At 46.4% G+C, this 20102-nt stretch overlaps 1 protein-coding gene across 3 annotated transcripts in view; it reads right to left on the bottom strand.

Moving 5' to 3' along the window:
• The window catches only part of ARID1A (AT-rich interaction domain 1A), a 69660-nt gene that overhangs the window by 13243 nt on the left and 36315 nt on the right, over window positions 1–20102 (bottom strand). For all 3 annotated transcript variants that reach the window (XM_025925832.2, XM_086716128.1, XM_086716129.1), the window contains exons 5-10: window positions 4000–4240; window positions 3628–3717; window positions 2900–3067; window positions 1890–2202; window positions 430–575; window positions 223–332 (exon numbers count right to left, since the gene is read on the bottom strand). In XM_025925832.2, the coding sequence (XP_025781617.2) occupies window positions 223–332; window positions 430–575; window positions 1890–2202; window positions 2900–3067; window positions 3628–3717; window positions 4000–4240 (1068 nt within the window). The remainder of the gene's footprint in view (window positions 1–222; window positions 333–429; window positions 576–1889; window positions 2203–2899; window positions 3068–3627; window positions 3718–3999; window positions 4241–20102) is intronic.

The raw sequence follows: 20102 nt of genomic DNA, 5'->3' as shown, positions 1-20102 counted from the left end.
TGTTATTTACATCAGGACCCCTTAGGCTAACTGAAATCTAATTCCATGAGCTATTAGCCTGGGAACCTTCATGATTAGAAGAGGTAAGAGCAGCCTTTTCTGAGATGATCTAATCCATGTCATAAAAGACTAGAGAATCTAGTCACCCTCTTTTCTTTTTCCTTCCTATCACTGGAAAGCATGGGACAGAGAGCTGAGAGGAGTCAAGATATAAATCATTACCTTGGATTTGGATTCTGTCTTGGGTGTCCCATCTGCCTTGTTGTTCATTTTGGTGGCTGGAGTTAACTTGACGTCCCCAAGGCCCATCATCTCTGGGCTGGCTGCCATCCCTATAAAAGAGGGGAAAAAAATCTCAAGTCCAACAAGCGTGTGACAGGAAGATCATTCTAGACGAAATTCCTGGAGTGAGCAAGGACTTGTACTTACCTGCTGAATTGTTGGCCATGGTTCCACCCATGGGATACGGGGGTCCCTGAGGGTTGATCATGCCAGCCATACTATTAATCCCTTGCCCATAGGGAGGTCCTGTTCCCATCATGCCTCCCTGATTCATATTGGGGTAGCCTGGTGGCCTGAGGAAGAAGATGGAAAGTGTGAGAGAGAGAGAGAGAAGACACTGAGCTTCACACTTGGACCTGAGCTGAATAGAGTTTGTGAACCAAGATTATCTAGTGAGGCTTATACAAGGAAAAAGTTTATGCGTTTCTCAAACCAAAACCATGTACCACCTGACCTAGATATTCCCATCTTCTACCTCCCACCAGAAGTTCTAAGAGGGTTCAGGCTCCAAACAGGACACAGTAAAGCTCAATTTTAAACGATACAGTACTTGAAGAAGCAAGTCCTACAGCGTCTCTCTTTAAGTACTGCCTCCCTCTAAGGCACCTCCAGTGTCAAAATGTGTTTCCGTATAAGGACCTTCTGTATGGCAAAAGGCCTAAATTAAATGCTCAACTTTACCATTCTCTGTTACGTCAAATCCCAACCAAACTGGACCCCTCACAGCATTGCACCTGGATGGACCTACTGCAAACCCTATGGTTCCATCATTCTTCAAAGTACTATCAAACTCACCTCTTTACCATTAATCACCCTATTCTACCTTAGTTCATCAAGATTTCCATAAGACAAGAGTCACTTTAAGAACTGTAGCCACCAACAATGGAGTGCACGGACAGAGCCTTCAAAAACTAGTAGAATCATATTCACTGAAGTCAACAGCCACCAAATTGAGTGGCCAAGGAAGAATGGATGAATCTTCAAGTCATTAAACCAAATCACATGAGCTCTCTGCACTTTAGTACCAGACTCAAACACAAAGAACCATACAGAACAGTAGAAAAATGGCAAACCACAACCCTGCCATCCTCTATTTCTCACACTACAGATCCAAGTCATGTGTATATTAAAAATCCTTTTGGAAACCAAAAAACTAGATTAACACAAGAAATAAAGAAACTCTGAAGACTTATTTTACTCATCAAAATAATCTATGTTTACATACAACATCAGGTCATGTGAAACTTGATACCAACTGAAGACGCTTAAGAATCAGCACTTTGGATCCTGTGTCCACCCCCCCACCCCGGCTCTCTCTGCCCCTCCCCACTGGTTCTCTTAGTTCTCTCTCTTTCTGTCAAAATAAATAAACTTAACACACACACACACACACACACACACACACACACACACACACACACACACAAAAAGAACCAGCACTTTTGTTGTGTATTTCACTGTAAGGAAACTCAGTTTTCAAAAGAGCTCTCAATAAAATACATATTTACCAAGATGACATGGTTTAGAACCAGAAGTGTCTCAAGAACCTGAATCACTTTACAATTTATTTCCTTGTGCTGACACTCTCTTCACTTCCCAGACCTTACCTGTTTTGGATAGAGTTGGCAGCAACATGCATGGCGACAGCAGTTTCTTGAGTTTTCCGGTTCATGCCCCCTGGTGGGGGACACATCCCTGACCCAACCTGAGGTGGCATATTGGCCATGTTAGGGCCATAAGGCCGGTTGCCCATGGAGGCATGACTCATTCTCCCTGGAGGGAGTGTGCCATAAGGTGGGATGCCAGGTTGCCCATGCATCTGACCTCCAGCACCCATAGGGTTCATGCTTCCAGCCATGCCTGCACTGGGGTAGTTAGCATTGGGCAAGGCATTATAGTTTGGCTGCCTGGGGTAGCCTCCTGGGAGGGAAAGAAGAAGAGAAGACACAGAGATTTGGTTAGTGACTCGCTAGCAACTCCCAAATCTTGCTCAGCTCTAAAACTCCAAAGATAATAAATGATGGGAATCACTCAATATTTGGTCTGGTAAGACCAACTTCATGGCAGCCTTCACCCCATTAAAAAAAAAAAAAAAAAAAAAAGGTGGGGGGAGGCCAGGAGCATACAAAGGCAGGCCTCAGCTGTCCTCTCATCTTAAAGACAGTACACAGCACAAAGCAAGGCTGGCTGGCTGGCGAGGCTAGCTTTGTTGCTATCCAAGCCCTTCAACTCCCGGAACTCTTTCCTTTCTACGTGCAAAACCTGCATTCTCTCCCATGCTCTGTGTAAGACATTCAGTTTTACAACTGTCCAGGGCTCATTTTGAGCAAAGATAAATTCTATAAGGACTAATTTATTTTAATTACCATTAAGTGTCTGTGCCCAGTCTTGGGTTAAACACCTTCTTCCCCATTTTACAGATGAAAAAAAGGCTCAGAGACTTTCCACTATTTTAGGGCCTGGCTATGTAAACATAGACTATTTTAGGGCCTGGCTTTGGTGGATTTAAAGCAAAGGGCAATCCTACTCTTGCAACCCAGATAGCAGCATATCAGACAAGGAACTGTTTTCTCCTCCCTCCCACCTGTATGTACTCCTAACTGGGCAATATACTCACCCTGTGGGCCGTACTGACTCCCCTGGGGACCATAGCTCCCCATGGAGTTCTGCTGGTAGGAGCCCATGCCTGTGTGCATCTGTCCACCCGAAGGCTGACGCGGAGATAAGGCCGAGCCGGGCTGGGGGGAACTGTACTGGGGCATCTGGGGGTTCCTCTGCATGTAACCTATTTGTGGGTAGTGTCCATATAAGTTATTACCTCAATACAATGAGAATAAATGCGCTCCCTTATCACAGGACTTCACCATCTACATTTCTTTAGCAAATACTTGCATGAAGTCTCTTATGTTATTTGCTATATAATTAGGTGCCCTTTTAGGGACCCTCCGAAGTAACATGGCCATTAACCAGGGCATGCCAACTGTTTCTATTAAATGGAGGTTGAAAAGACAAACAGCAATGACAACAAAAAGGTACATGATTTGAAGGGTAAAGATTTGATGCCGAGTCTTCAGTATTTGCTGACCAAATTAGGTACAATGTAGGGAGGAATCCATCAGAACACAAACACTGAGAAACAAAGACTGGCGGGGTGGGAGGAGTGGTGCATGCACAGTGGAACATAATTCTGGAGCCACTAACATGGTTAAACCCACTCTAACTTCACAATTTGCTGCTGGGATTGTCCTAAGCTTCCTGGTCATACAGCTCTCCCAAAGCTATTGCACAGGATAATCAAATGGCTCCCTTAGACCTCTGCACCTCCTTGAAAGCCCAGGGTCTCACCTCGATCTTGAGCAATGCTCGACTGATTCACGGAAGGATGCATGATGCTGTCCGACTGGCCACTGGGTGGCCGAGGTGGCATCTGGTTGCCTGCTCCAAACAAAGAAAGAAGCCAATAGTGGCTAAGCCTGGAAATTCTAGCTCAAAGGTCATTTCAGAGAGAAATGGCTCCTGGGAAGGCCAATACCAATACCACCTCCCAATACCACGTACACAGAGGGACCCAACCAAGGGGCTCCCATCTCTCTTCTTCAAATGCTGAAGGGAAACTTTGCGGACATGCTCTCTGTGGCAGTGGAAGGCTGGGGCTCCCTGATATCATTGGGGACTAGTCCCCTTTCCCTCTCCCCAAAGTCCAGCATTTGAGGGTACCTGGCACTGCAGCAGGCGAGAGTGGTCCTGAGCGAGACTGGGCAACACTGGCGGGAGAGCCAACAGGGGACGGGGAGGGGCCTCGGATGCCAGGCAGGTGAGGGGAAGTATGAGGAGAGAAAGGAGACTGAGCTGGATTACTCTGCTCTCCTTGGCTGCTGGAAATCCCTGATGTGCTCACTCCAGGGCTCAGAGCTCCTTCTGTCCCCATGGGGAGGTCGTCTATTGAACCAGACAGATCCTGAAACATACACACAAGGACATATATTAGCAATATTAGGCAAAAAGACTCTTCTTTCAACAGTCGTACTATACGGTTAACATCTTCCTTAACCAACCAAGAGCAAATACACTGCACACGTTATATAGTCCTGATACTAAAGCTTACAGATGGCAAAGTCTATTCAGAGCCAGATAGAAAATATTTTAGACTCTGTGGGCCATTAGCATTTGTCACAACTACTCAACTCTGCCATCATAACACAAAAGCATAAGCAGATAATACATAAACAAATGGGTGTGACTGCGTTCTTTTTTTTTTTTTTTTACTCTTCCCTAGCTGTGTTCTAATAAAACTTTATTTACATCTATAAAAAAAGGTAACTAGCCCATAAGCTGGAGTTTGCTAGCCCATAAGCTGGAGTTTGCTGACCCATGGTCTATCTACCAGAAGCAGATCATCTAGTACTTTCGTCTTCTTTCCTGTCCCCAACATCTACAGTCATAGGAAAGCTGCTCTTTCAGTGAGCCTTTAGTTCTTTTCCAATGGGGAAACTTTATAAAACACTGCCAGGATGGCACCAGGAGTTGGCTACAGTTCCCCTCTCCATCAGGTTATTATAAAGTACATTTACCAAGGACACACTTGTTCCAAGTTACCATACAATAAACTTAAAGTGTAGGAGGTGGGAAAAAGATGTATTGTATAGGAAAGACAATTCCCTTTCTGCCAAGAAGGTCTGGGACTATATTCCTAACAAGTGGCCCACAACAGGGATGAACAAATGTACAAATGTTTACCAAGTGAACAAATTCAGTTTTTGTCCTAGCTTTGTTGTTGTTGTTTAGTGAGAATTTGATGTTTACTGGTGGGCCTTGCTTGCCTTGAATTAATCAGTAAAGAGTTCACTCTAGGTCAGTAAACTCCAAGATTGGCAACCAAGAGCTCAATATGAAAAATATTCGCCACAGCAAATGCACCGCCGGCCCCAGCTTCATTCTCTAGCAATACCACTGGTTCAACACCACATATTAACTTCAAGCTGGGAACTAACTGTATCCTGAAGAAAGGATGAGAGCTTTGGGTATGGGCTCAGGTCTGGGAAAACTCTTAATACTCAAATGGTTAAGAAAGAAGTTCTCTTAAAGAGACACATCTGAAGAGAAAGGAGATCCAAAATGGCCTGATCTAAGTCTATTGCTACTCCCACAACAAGCTCATCCTGGAAAGATTATTTCGAGATGACTCTGACTCTGGAGTCTGATGATAACATTGAAGGACAGAAGGTACCTCTTAGGCTCTCTCCCAAGTATCCAGGTTGGTTGGACCTTCTGCAAACCATGGGTTACTTCACTAAGCTGAGAACATTTCTGCTGAGTACTGTGTGAACAAAGCCTGCCCTCAACGCAAGGCAGGCATGTAGGTATGCATTTGTGGATGTGTCTAGCTCTCCAGTGTTAGCTCAGAAAGTCAGAAAATCTAGCTTTCCTCTAAGCAGCAGACCTAGAACACCATAGCATACTTTAAATATACAATTAGAATTAGTCCCATCATGGACAAGAACTCAAGAAGGCCCTCCTCTAGGTAACACCAGAGTGTCTTCCCTTCCAAAGGAATAAAGTACCTGTAGCTATAAAAAGCCCTGGGTTCATTCCAAGAAAGGAGGATTCCACCCCCATGTTGAGGGCTAAGCTATACCAGGGACAGCTGGCTTCTAAGCCAAAGAGAATAAACTCAAAAGAGGCAGCAAGAAGACAAGAGGAGCCAACTGTGTAGGCCTTGAAAGCCACCTGCTAGGCTCTGGTCTGTATCAGAAACCACAGCTCAATGCTCTCTTTTACAGGGGCCAGTAGGTTCCCTCAGCATTCCTTCCCTCAGTATCCATTCCTTATCAATCTGCCAGCTTCTGGTAGTAAGAATTACTTGCTTGCAGAAAAAAGAAATCAGTGTATTTTGAAACAGAATAGGAATCAAAGGTCCATCCATAAGAACTTGGCTCTTTTCAAATGGCTTTGAAAAATTAACTGTTTTGGGGTGCCTGGGTGGCTCAGTCAGTTAAGTGTCTGACTTTTTTTTTTTTTTTTTTTTAACATTTATTTATTTTTGAGACAGAGAGAGAGCATGAACAGGGGAGGGTCAGAGAAAGAGGGAGACACAGAATCTGAAACAGGCTCCAGGCTCTGAGCTGTCAGCACAGAGCCCGACGCGGGGCTCGAACCCACGGACCGCGAGATCATGACCTGAGCCGAAGTCGGACGCTTAACCGACTGAGCCACCCAGGCGCCCCTTAAGTGTCTGACTTCTAATCAGATCATGATCTCACGGTTGGGGAGTTTGAGCCCCGTGTCGGGCTCTGCGCTGACAAGCCCAGAACCTGAAGCCTGCTTCGGATTCGGGGTCTCCCCCCTCTCTCTGCCCCTCCCCAGCTTGTGCTCTCTCTCGTTCTCTCTCAATAATAAACTTTTTTAAAAATCTTAAAAAAAATTAAGTAAGTGTTTTGAACATTTTTCTTTTTAACTGAGTAAGTAAAGCATAAATATTCTCATGATAAAAACAGTTCCAACAGTACAGGTAAAGCCAAAGTCCCCTTTTGTTCTCTTTCTGCTGCCCTCAGCTGAGGAACCCTGCTCAACTAGGTGTATATCCTTGAAATCTTCCGAGGAACTCACGGGGGGGTGGGGTGGGGTGGGGGAGAAAAAAAACCCAACAACAACCCACCAACCACTGTTATATAGGTCGGGCAGGGCCTACGGATGCTCCTTCAGCCACAACTTCTGTTAAAAAACCAGGCTCTCCACAGATCCACAAGTGAATGTTCTAGTCCTGCTGAGAGGTCCCAGGAGTTGGAAGAAAACATCAGCAGCCCCTGCGACAGGGCTCTCAGGACCCTGGAGGTATCTGCAGTGGCAGTGTGGTGGCTTCCTTCAGAGACACACTGAGGAGGGCTGTCAGTTTTGGTAAAGTACCCTGAGCTCCTTGGAGAAAAAGTGCGAAATAAACCACTGTCAACAGCAGCCCCACGTGGGCTGGGATGCCTGGGCACAGAATAATAGTAGGGAAGGAAGCAGCATTAATCTTATCTCTCTGATTTGGTTGGTTTGGGGCCAATCTCTCAAACTGTCATTTTCAGCAGATGGCAACTGGTCAGCATGGGGGTAGTTGATTGGAGGAAACAAAATTTTTTTTTTAAGAACCCAAACGTTAGCATAGGAAGAGACAGATCATTTCCCATTTGAGCATGTATGATGTGCCAGGCACTTTATGGAATTCCTTCATTTCCTACCACTCTTGGAAGCACTCCCGTTCACATGTGAGGATGAGCACGCTGATGCTCAGAGGGACTGGGTTACATGTCCAAGTCATCCAGCAAGTAAGTGGCAGAAACGAGATTGTGATCCCAGGTCTGCTGAACTCCAAAGCCTATGTTCTGTCTCCTCCATTACGCTGTGATACTGTATGAACTAAGGGGAAAGCACCACACCTTTGTGTTAGGAGACCAAGACCTAGTGCTTGGCACTTATCAGTTATGGCCTTGGACAAAAGCTGGCAACAAGCTGGGCTTCGTTCTCTCAGTTATACAAAGGAGGACTGGACAAATCGGAGTTTGTGGTACCCCTGGGGCCTATGCATGAAAGTCCACTGGCACCATATGGTTGGGGCCATATGGAATATGCAGTTACCGGCAGTAACACCCTGGAATGAGAGATATGACAACACATAAGCAGTGTAAAGATGTAAGATGTATCTATCAGTCCCAATGGCTAATCACAGCAAGTGTGTTTATTGGGAATTAGGAGGGACTGGTAGGGGAGGAAGACTCCGAAGGGGAGAAGTCTCTCCCCTCTATCCACACGGACAGATAGTGCTCTGAACTCCATGTCCTTTTATTGCATGGGACACACCTCTACTTTCTACCCTACAAAAAGCCAGTTTTTCAGGTCTTTTGTTCCACAAAAAGCCGGATGTCTGGTTGTTGAGTCAGACCTCAATGTGCCGAACAAGTTCGACTTTCTACAACACACCTATCACACAGACAAAGTTCAATCAGCCTAAGCCCCTATTCACCCTGGTGGGGGCCGCTTTTAGCATTTCAAAACTCAGGGTCTCAGTTCTTCCAAAAGGGCCCACCTAACAGGTACCTTCCAGGAGTTCTACTGAAAGAATTGTAGCAATGCCCCTTAAGTGGAAAGATCTCTTTCCCCGGGTTAGCTATCTTCCAAGCATAATCCTGCTGAGAGATGGGAGGTAAGGATCAGCCCACTCAGTGCCCTGCCAGTTCCAAGGAAGCAGCAGGGCCAGGGAGAATTTCCTCACGTGTTTCCAACGTGTTTCATGCATTTTATTGCTCATCTACCATGCAGATCAAAAGCGCTGGAGCAGGTCCAAGTATTTCACACAGAATCTCACACTCCAGGCTGGCTACAGCCCCGAAAGCCTTCGTTTCTTCACTTGAAATACTGCCCAATGTTATTTTGGGATGTGACCTGATAGAGGAAGCCCATAGGGACTCCATGACGATAACCGTTCCAGCTGTGATTGGTTGCCCAGCCCCAGCAAGTGCCAGCATGGGTTTGTCAGGCTCTGCTGACAAACAGAACTCGGCAGCTAACACCTTCTCTTCACACCACAACAAAACCATGCCTGAAATCACACAGTCCATACCTCACTGGGGGGTGTGTGGGGGGAGGCCAGCCAGTGCTCTCACAGGAAGGGCTGCAAGCTCTAACATGAATTGGCTGTCTGATGAAGTACATTTTCAAAGCAGGAAGATACCAGATTAGGGTTAGAGGAGGGGGGGGGGATTCAAACAATCTCCTGACAGAGCCTGAGGATGACATCAGTTCGTTTTGCTGCGCGGATTAAATAACATCAACAGGCAAGTCTCAAGTACAGGCTCGTGGAAATGCTCAGATTCAGGGTTTTCTCTCAAATTTGGCTGAATCCTTGAGAAATGGAGCTTTTGTTAACCCCCAGATGGAGTTCTCGTCTTCTTTCAGTTGAGGAGTGCTTTTGCCAAGTTGTGCAGACTACTGGCGAGGAAACCACCCACCAAGAGAACCAGGTAAATCCTATACACATACTTACAGGGTGTGTATGTTGGGGTGGGGGTGGGGGGAACCTTGAAATTCAGCCACATTCACTTAAATGACTTTTCCTTGAATGAAAATGCACAGCCTGAAATGACCAAATCTGCACTGGCATTTGTCAAGTGTTTTTCCGGCAGCATACCTAACAGATCCATGGCCACGGCGGGAGGCTGCTCCCATGCTGGAGAATGGGAGGAAATCCTGAAGAACACAGAAAAGGCTGGGAGACCTGATTCTTGAAGAAAGGCAGACAGCAGGGAAGGAGGCAACAGCCTGGACAAACTTCAAGGAAAATGGAGTATGGCAAACTTAATTATATAGGAACTACTTAAGGCAAGTGAGTTTTGGGGGAGGCCTGGTTTTTCATAAAGACTTCCTTAAGCAACTTAATTGTCAAGTGTCAGGGGAAAAGAAGCTACCTCAAATGCTTCTAAAAGATATTCAGTATAATAAAGCTTCAGTTGTAGGTTCTCTTTTCCTCAGTATTTGCTAAATGGAAGAAAGGGTGATCTGACCCACCCCAGACTGGTAGGGATTCCAGAGTTACAAAACTCTGCCCTTGTTCCAATGAGTGGTCAACAGTCCAACAGACGAGCTGCCATCCCTGCCCAGAGAGCAGGCTAGCTGGTGGTGGCTGAAATGCCAAGAACGAATCAATACACAGAACAAGCTGTCTCTTAATCCTGGTGGTACTTTTTTTTTTTTTTTATTTTAATGTTTATTTTTGAGCGAGTGAGTGAGAGAGAGTGGAGGAGGGGCAGAGAGAGAGAGAGAGAGAGAGAGAGAGAGAGAGAGAGAGAGAGAGGGAGGGAGGGAGACACAGAACCTGAAGCAGGCTCCGAGCTGTCAGCACAGAGCCTGACACGGGGCTCGAACTCACAAACCACAAGATCATGACCTGAGCCGAAGTCGGATGCTTAACTGACAACTGAGCCACCCAGGTGCCTCATACTGGTGGTACTTTCAAGTCAGGGGCTAAGCAGGGATTAACAAGGTGAAAGGAAAGGCAGAGAGGCTGGCACCATCGTTTTAGCTTAGGACCAAACACCATCTCCTGCTTGAACTACACCCACTGTTTGGAATGGCAGAAACTGCTCTTGGGAAAGGCTAAGAGAACTTGATTTCCTACCTAACCCCTACCCCAAGTTTCCCAAAACCCAACACTGAACTCCCTCACAATAGGCTATTGTTCTGGAGATAAGGGGACATTTCTTCCTGGTACCTTCGGGCCGCCAGGTGGGGAATGCACGGTAAAGGAGAGTCAGAACTCTTCTGGTCTCCAGAATGCTTTTCAGGAGCCCACCTCCACAGGGAAACCCCCTATATATACACTTCAGAAGTCATAAATAAAGCTCAAGGAGACCAAATCTCCAAATTCAAAGGATGCTGGAAAGAGGAATAAAGCAAGTCTCCTTGTGGGAAGGGAAGCACAACTGATACAAATATGGGACTCTCGTGTGTCTAACCCTCAGGTACATGGCTGACTCACATTTAACTCTCGCAACCGTCTTCTGATGCAGGCATCCTCCCCATTTTACCAAAGCAGGAGCTCAGAAGTGAAATGACTTGCCCAAGGACAGAGAGCTATTAAACAGAAGCAGTGGAGTTCAAACCCACAGCCCTCTGATTCCAGAGCATGCACTCTTTCTACTGTAAAGGGGAAGCTTGCCACCATGAGAGGCGATGCTCCACGCTCCACAAAAAGCCTGGCGACAACCTGTCTCTGGACATGCTGAGGGCCTACCTCCATGGTTCTAACAAGTTAACCTCACTAGGCCTTGCCTGGCTCCTCTGTAGAAGGGAAGACTAAAACTAGCTAAGCTAGCTCTACTAGTCTGCAATGCCTCACACTCCCCTCGTTCCTAGCTGCTCTTCCTAGAAGAGACCTTCCTTTCTAGACCTTCTTTCATGGCTTATTTCAAATTGGCCCTTTCATCTAGAACTCTCTTAATTTAAACTTACTATTGCTACACTAAAGGGTATGGTACTTCTTCTCACCTCTGGGCCCTTAGAGGGGTACTTAATGTACAGGGGGTAGGAGGAAGGACAGTGTGACTGAGACTCCAGGGAGACCAGCAGGAAGTTGAGTCCCATGAAGGTATCTGGTCTCTGCAGGTATTCATACTGCATGTGCTCTAATAATGTTATCAAGCACAGGGGTGTGGCCCAGAGAGAGAAGTCAAAACATGCCTGGCCTCTAGATGGCCTCATCTCAGGCGATTTCAAACCCTCACCCAGACCTGCAGGCAAGCAAGCTTCAACCCCCTGACCACAGCTGTTCTCCAACAGGGGGGCACCAGAGCTCTCCTCTCACACAGCCGGGTGGCCCATTTCCCAGCCACCAGAGAACTGGGTGGGAAAACCAATTACTTGAAGCTATAGGTGCAGCAACTATGGACTAAAATCATTTATTTTTTGGCTTGGAGACTTCAAAGATAAGAATAGCTTCGTGGGGACAAAGCCTACACAGTCCCTGCACAACTTCTCTGGCCCTTCACTCTCACCCCGCGGGCGATGCTCAGAGTCCCTCCAAGGGTTCCCCTTGACCCAGTGCGGCAAGACTGATAGCACTGTGTTGAATCTGCCTGTGGGACCAGAGCAGGACCAGGCTATACCCTCTTATGTTATTAGTAACCAGAAAAATGTCAGGCACACAAAAGACAACATGTTTCATAAATGTTACTCAATGAACCAATCTACTCAAAAGCATCCTCTTTAGACCCAGTCTCTCTGTCGTCTCTCTTTCGTTTAACCTTCACTCCCACAGTAATCCCATACCCGACCGAGCTCTAGACCTCTAGATGGAGGGATAGACTCCTGGGTGCCGGCATCAGGGGAATGAACTCTCCTGTCTAAAACTGCCAAGTACAACCCCGAATAGGCCCTGGCCACTTGGGTAAGAGCTCTTGATAGAACTGCAGTGCAGAGAAGGAACGCCTGGAAAGGAGGCTGCCGGGAGGCGGGGCTCTGTGTCACTGGAGAAATTTCAATCTAATTACAAAAATACAAGAACCTGCCGTTCTAATCCACCTCAGCAAAATCTCTTGAGGTAGTTCTGACCCTTTGGGTGGGGGCCGAGGGCGTTTCTGAGGTGAAAAAGGGGGGAAGAGAGACTGTGGGGCTGCCTGCACTCCTGCGGCGGGAGCCCCTGCAAACAGCAGCCTGGGCCACTGCAGCAGCCATTGATTTTCCAGGGGTCGATATTCTGCTCCCACAGATCTGCTCGGCTAGAGGTTTAATCACATTGAGTGCTTCTGCTCAACATCTCCCCTGCACTTCCCCCTCCCCAAACCAATAAAACAAACACCAAACACAAGGAGAGCCGGCAATGGGTAGATGGCATTCCCCACAGCTGGCCCCCACCCCCACAAAAATTCTAAATACCAGCTCCAAGGGAGCCAAAACTACATGGGTAGTCCACAAGAAGCTGCAGGGACAGACCCACAGGTGCCAGAGAACCTTTTAACCCACTGCCTGACACTCCCATATAGACTCTTCTAATAATCCCAAGATTTTATATTAAAAACCCGGGGCACCTGGGTGGTTCAGTCAGTTAAGTGTCCAACTTTTGATTTTGGCTCAGGTCATTATCTCACGGTCCTGAGATCGAGCCCCATGTCAGGCTCTGCGCTAACAGTGAGGAGTCTGCTTGGGATTCTCTCTCCCACTCTCTCTCTCTCTCTGCCCCTCCCATGCACACACTCTCTCTTTCAAAATAAACAAATAAACTTAAAAAAAAAACCCACAAAACTCCAGTTTCCCAACTTGTGAAAAAAACAGATCCTAGAACTCCCATAGGGTAGCGAGCTAACTTGTTTTCCAATGTGTCACAGTCCCCACCAGGCCTGTATAATACCATGTTACCTACCTGACCAGCCTTTGGACACATACCCCTCCCCTGAAAAGGCTTCTTTCTCACTTGGGCCAGGAGAGAATGTCTTATCTAGTCAGAAATCACCTCTTGGCCAAAAATGTACAGGGTTTTAAGGGTCACTAGCTAACGGACTCAAATCTGAAAAAAAAAAATGAAACTGGGTCAGAGCTGGGCCTGAGTTAGAGCAGTCAAGAACAGTGCATATTTATGGAATAGGGCTGTTCTAATCCCAGCAGGAAACAAGTGCTGTAAAGTTTGAGAAAGCAAAGAAGTTAGGAACTCCCTACTTTCCCCAAGTTAAGCATTTCCTGTCAGGAAAGCCAACCACATAGACCTTGTTCTATCATGATCATCAGCTGAAATCCTAGAACTTGAGCAAGGAGCGGGTAGGGGAGGGAAGAGCAAAGAAGCACAGAAAAGAAGGCAGAGTTCTAGAAAGGAGAAGTGTTAAGGGAGGGGTGCCTGGGTGGCTCAGTCGGTTTGAGCGAGTTGACTTGATTTCAGCTCAGGTCATAATCCCAAGGGCGGAGGCTGTGTGGAGTCCGCTTAAGAGTCTGTCTGTCTGTCTGTCTCTCAAATTAAAAAAAAAAGTGTAAGGGAGAAGGGGTGTGGCCTTAGGCTTCCACCTCAAGCAGAAAGCAAGCAAGGATACAAAGTGCATAACTAGGGAAGGCAAGACTGGCACTGCGCTGCACACAGCTTAGACCAAGGTCTAGGGAGCTCCAAGGCCTCCTCGGTTTGGTATTAAAACCCCCTAAATTTATATTTGCCAGTGGTCTTCTCTACCATGGCCTACTAGATAAAATCCAAAGATTTGGGGGACGATAGGGAACAAACAGATCTGAGAGTAGGAAATGGACAGCATCTTTACCCAGAAAAGACAGCCAGCCATCTATCCCAAAGGCCTGAAAACCAGAACTCTGAACATGGGGAGAGACACAGTCAAGTTCTGAAAGTAGAAGATGAGGGGGGAAAACAACCAAATATTCTTTTTTTTAATTTAAATATTTATTTTTATTTTTGAGAGAGTGCGTGAGCACACATGCGTGCAGGGGAGGGGCAGAGGAACTGAAGCAGGCTCCGTGACAGCCCGAATTGGGGCTCAAACTCACAAACTGGGAGACCATGACCTGAGCTGAAGTCGGACACTTAACCGACTGAGCCACCCAGGAGCCCCACAACCAAACAGTCCTAATAACAGTTCTTCTGACACTGATCCCATTTATTTGGAACTTAATTCTTCACCTACCTTCCCCAGAATGTCAGGAAATTACCTTCACTTATCTCAGTAAATAATATTCAATATTCCTCCCACATGAAAGCTGGTCTTAAGGGACAGGTTCTCTGACTCTCAGCTTGAGCCTTCCACTCTTAGTTTCCACTTTCAACAAGACATGGCTTCTTAGTTTCCTTGGGAAAGGTCAAATGGGGAAGCAAGCTAGCAGCTTGGAGGTGAGCTACACCTCACGGAAATCAGAGACTATGTCACAATACCAGCCAATTCCATGCTGACAGCAGGTGGGGAAGAAAGAACAGGTTCAGGCTGTGGAAGTGGATGGAGCAAGAGAGTAAGCACCAGTCCCCAAAGGTTGAACACCAAATATCTTAGAAATATGAAGAAAAAGACAACAGAACTAATTCTATGCTTGATTTATCAGGTATGTTAACACAGCTCCATACCCAGGGGTCCTCCCCTCTGGACCAAGTTTGCCAGAACAGATTTTCACTCTGGTGTCCGGTTGGAGGGGGAGGCCCTCATGGTTCTAAATTATAGCATTTCTAGGAAGACTTCATTTATTTCTTTTTTATTTATTTATTTATTTATTTATTTATTTATTTATTTTTATTATTTTTTTTAATGTTTATTTATTTTTGAGAGGGAGAGAGACAGAGTGTGAGCAGGGGAGGGGCAAAGAGAGAGGGAGACACAGAATCCGAAGTAGGCTCCAGGCTCCAAGCTGTCAGCACAGAGCCCGACACGGGGCTCGAACTCACGAACCGTAAGATCATGACCTGAGCCGAAATCGGATGCTTAACCGAGATGCCCCTCTTTTTTTTTTTTTTTTTAATGTTTATTTTTGAGAGAGAGAGACAGAGAGACAGAGAGACAGAGAGAACATGGACAAGTTGGGGAGGGGCAGTGAGAGGCAGAGACCATAGAATCTGAAGCAGGTTTCAGGCTGAGCTGTCAGCAAAGAGCCCGGTGTGGGGCTCAAACTCACGAGCTGTGAGAGCATGACCTGAGCTGAAGTCGGATGCCCAACCAACTGAGCCACCCAGGCACCCCCAACTTGGTTTATTTCTTGTCCAAAAAGCCCAACACCCCCCTTGCCCCAAGGACAGATGAGAAACAGCTTGGCAATCACACATCTGGGGGCTGGATTTCTGATTTTGTTGGTCTTTTTGGAGAAGGACAATGGCAGAAGCCAGGGCATGTACTTCACTGAGGTAATCGTCCAAACAGCTTGCAGAACGTTATAAATGTACCAACGGGAGAGAAAGGGAAGTGGGGTGGGGGTGAAAGAGAGCCATGGTCACCAAGGCAACTGAGTTCATCCATATGTTGACTCAGGAATTGCAGGAAATTCTAGTTTTTGAGGTTTCTTCCTATCAGAATATTTCCTACATCTTCCTGGAGAGTAGACCTAAATCCAGAAGCTGTATAGTATCACTACCTTTGCCTAGAAATCTCAACCCCGCATCTCTACATACCTCTTCCTTCCTTTTCTCCAAAGAAGAGACTATGGTATTCTTCCTTCTCTTAAAGGAGGTTTTTTTAAACTGATCCTTTAGAGGAGTTTAGTAAAAACTCCTAATAGTAAAAACAGGTCCTAATAGTAAAAACACTGGAATGGGAGTCAGGAACCCAATGTTCTCATTTACTGAATGACCTTGGGCAAGTCCTTTACCCTTTCTGGGCCTTAGGTTCCTCATATGTAAAGTGGGGGTAAGGGGGAGGGGTAGTGTTTGTGTTAGTGTGGTGAATATTCTGTGGCCTAGCTCACGCTGTCTCCATTCTACTCTTTTCCTAATTATAGAGGTTAAAAAGCTAAAAACCGAATTTCCCAGGATCCCTTGTGGATGGGTTTAGATATAGTTCAGGTTCTCCTAATTAGGAGCAAACTCGAGGTTAGATCAAAGTATGGCAGAGACCATATTTCCGTCTCCTTCACTTGTTTCTGCAGCAGCGTTTTGGCTTCCTCTTCCAGTAAACTGGATGCTGGTTCTGGCGGCAGCAGCTGCTCCTTCTTGACTCCAGCTCACTGATCCCTGGATAGCAGACTTAGGGCATTTAATCTGATAGTGGCTCAAAGGTAGGAATTTCCTTCTGGAGGACAAGCCTAGAGCATGCTTCCTCAACCTTCCTAGCAAGTTTGTAAGCCCAATTCCCTGCATTAAGTTCCTCTCTATTAAATATACCTAGGCCTAGGGTTCAGTGTAGAAACCACTTGATCTGACACAGGATTACCAGATGATCCCAAAAGAGTTGTTATGAAGGAGAGAGGAGAATAGAATTATTCACAAGGCCTACTCTCTGCTAAGCCAGCATCTTCTGGGGAAAATGGGCAAGATGGAGGAGCATTAGAGCATTAAAATACATTTGTCCAGAACAATCTCCTTCACTTCTTCATTTCTTTAATTTTTTTTAACAACCTCCCTGCACTTTCTCCCTCCCACTCTAACCCTGGGGTGGGGGTGGGGGTGTTGAACTGCTTACACAGGACAGAAGGTTGAGTCAGCACATGCTTTCTTTCCATCTCTATACTCTCTGCAAGCTATTACTCTGCTGAGGATAGCATTACCTGCCCAACCCCATATAAGTATTCTCTGGATTTTAGAGGGGGGAGGTTTGGGCTAGAAAGGGCTACAAAGTGTCTTTGGCAGCAGCAGGAAATGCTTTTAAGCGCCAGGTAAAAAAAAGAACCAGTCCTGACAACCCTGTGCAGCTGAGGAGTGAAGACAAGTTTGGCTGCAAAAGATCCCAGCTCATCTTCTTATAGCAATTTCTGGTCTAAGCAATGAGCCACCAGCTTCCTGTAGCAAGACTGGGGACCAACTGAAGAACAAGGTCAAATCCAACAGGTATAGTATGCTTGGTGGGAAGGAGGTACTTCCTGCCAGTCCTCCATAGGGTACTGACCCCAGGAGCCATCACACTAGAAGTAAGGCTCAGTTAGTTTTCAGACTGAAGTTGTTCCGAAGAAAACAAAAGGTACTAGCAAGAGGAATCTGTGTGAGACACACAGGCAGGAAGCAGAGCTGAGCCACCAGCGACTAGAATAGAAACAGGAAATGGGCCCAGGAACAAGCATACAGTAATGTGCTGCAAGCAGCACAGGCTCCGGCAGGCACCAGGCAGTATCAGGGCCGGAGCAGCGTGACTGGGATGGAGAAGCAGATTGGCTAGCCCTGCCAGAGAACAGGCGTTCTAGAGAAGGGGCGGCTACTTGCACATGGTACACGCTGCTCTGAGCAGTCTGGGCAGATATGACGGAGGGGGTGGGGATTTCCTTTCTGAGACTTTTTGAGAGCACCTGGGCTACAATTCAAGGGGAGCAAGCACACACAGTCAGATATAAAGAAAACAGGTCACCAACCTCAGAAAAGCCCAGCTTCTCTGAGTACCAAAAGTGCTAGTGGCATTTTTGTCAGCCCCTTGAAAATAAGCCATCAAAAGCCTAGGCAAAAACTGTTGGCCTGTTTCCTTTCACCATGAAATGTGACAAAAGGCAACACAGTGTAAAATTTTAATCCTTCAAGCATTCCAATTTTTTTAAGCCTTCAGAGGATTTCTGTCACTCCCCCCAGTAAACACAGATGACAAAACACTGGCCCCCGAGCTCACGTGGGCAGCAGGAGCCCAGGGCTGCTCAGCACAGGTGTACCGAGGAGCTGCCTCGCACAGGTGCTACACGCAGACCTGGTCCCTGAGCAGAGGTCCCAGGCCACCATGAAGAAATCGGGAAAAGTCCCAGAGAACGTATTGCAGCTAGGTTCTGAAGCCAAAGTAGGAGTTTGCCAGGCATTAAAGAGACAGACAGGGAAAGTGACTGGGCAGTCATCGGAAGCAAGAAGACACTGGCAGGAAGGACTGGGAGTTGTGAGGAGTTTGAGGCACACCTGAGTGGCTGGGGACGAGGCTACACAGGTATGCTGGGAGCTGTGGCTGGTCCCACAATGAATGGGGTCTGGCCTGTAGGCATGGAGAGCCAGGGCCCCCAAAGCACCACAAAACAACGGGTGGTGGTCTTCCATTCCCACCCCACACACTCAGAGATTATTTACAGTTTACTGGACACAGTCAGTAAAATCCATGTATTCCAAAGTCCCCAAGCTTGACATTTCATTTGAAAATTTTACTCTCAGTTCTCAGGGTCTAACTCCTTGCTGCTGCTGCTGCTTCTTTTCTTTTAATGTTTATTTATTTATTTAGAGAGAGAAAGAAAGAGGCAGAGAGAGGCAGGAGAGACAGATTATCCCAAGAAGGCTCTGCACTGTCAGCATAGAGCCAGACTCAGGGCTCAATCTCAGGAACCATGAGATCATGACCTGAGCCAAAATCCAGAGTCAACCAGACGTTCAACCGACTGAGTTACTCAGGAGTCCCCCTAACTCCTTGTTTCTAAACCATTAGATAAATGAATCACCTGGGGATCTTGTTAACAGTGTTGGATTCAATAAAGCTGGGTGGGACCCAAGAACCTGCATTTCTAAGCAATTTCCCGGGTGATGCCTGTGTTGCTAGATACAGGACCACATTTTTTCAGTAGCAAGGCTCTGATTAACATCACCATTAATCAGGACACTGTTCTCTAAGAAGAAAGGCACAAACAGGGTTTGCTCCCATTTAAGTCAAGGGGAACAAAAGAACCAAATTTGAGTCAACTTCCCACTGTTTGAGGCGATTCCCTAGTTGGTTACTTCCTCCAGCAACCCTGCGCCCTATCAATTTGGGCATGTTCCCTCTCCCACCCCTCCCTGCCCCCCCAGCTGCCCTTTTCACAACTCATCGGTGCTCCATGACAAGGAGGTCTGGAAAAACAGAAGTGAAATGGCAATTCTTTCAGGACAAGCCTGGTAAATGTTAAACGACAAAGGGGTTGAGGCTTCTGGTTAAACTTGAAGAGAGAAATTCAGATTCTCCAAGCCTTTCTTCTGCTGTGTGGGATGCTAGAGGAAATATTTCATCTGAAATATCAGAGAGAGCTGGATTCAAATCCTAGTTCTGACCCTTAGTTTCTTCTAACATAAAAAAGGAGTGGTTACTCATTACATTTCAATTCCTGCTCTTCTAGGAGGATTGGTATTGCCTATAGCTCCTTTCCTGGCCTCACTCCTACCGTCTTAAGATCTGGATGCTACAGAAACAACGTAGTTCCCTCCCATTTCTTCTTTCTAGATCACTGTAACCCAAGCTCCCAGCAGTCTGACAGTAGTAAAACATGAGTGCTAATAGCTATAGTGTTATTAAGTAAAGTGTTATTAAGTAAAGGGCTTGAAAACCCAGGTGATTAAAAAAAAAATCTGTACATAATTTAACAGACATTAAAAATCCTAATCCTATTCTCCACCTCATTCCCAGCATCCATAACCTCCATTCCTACCTAATGAGAAGAAACAAGTATGATCCAGCTCTTCAACACTGGCCTCTAAGACTTCTCCAGTCAAGGGTACAGTGTCCTTTGTGAGCTAACCCAGTGAGTGCCCTTGATGCCTTTTTTTTCACAACTCTTGAGAGATAAGTCTGTTTACACCCTCCTAATATTCTGCCAGCATCTTCAACCTTCTTCCTATCTACAGTATACACATGCGGGTCTTCACATGAAGTGGAGGAATTTGGGCTGATTCAGCTGTCACCGCCCCCACCCCCCAACACCTTTCAGGAGTGTTCTTTACCTTTATACCTTTCCCTGAATTTCCT

The sequence above is a fragment of the Puma concolor genome, chromosome C1 (assembly GCF_028749965.1).
Source record: "Puma concolor isolate L17-30 chromosome C1, mPumCon1.1.hap2, whole genome shotgun sequence".
Taxonomy (NCBI): domain Eukaryota; kingdom Metazoa; phylum Chordata; class Mammalia; order Carnivora; family Felidae; genus Puma; species Puma concolor.
This window is presented reverse-complemented; position numbering and strand designations above follow the sequence as displayed.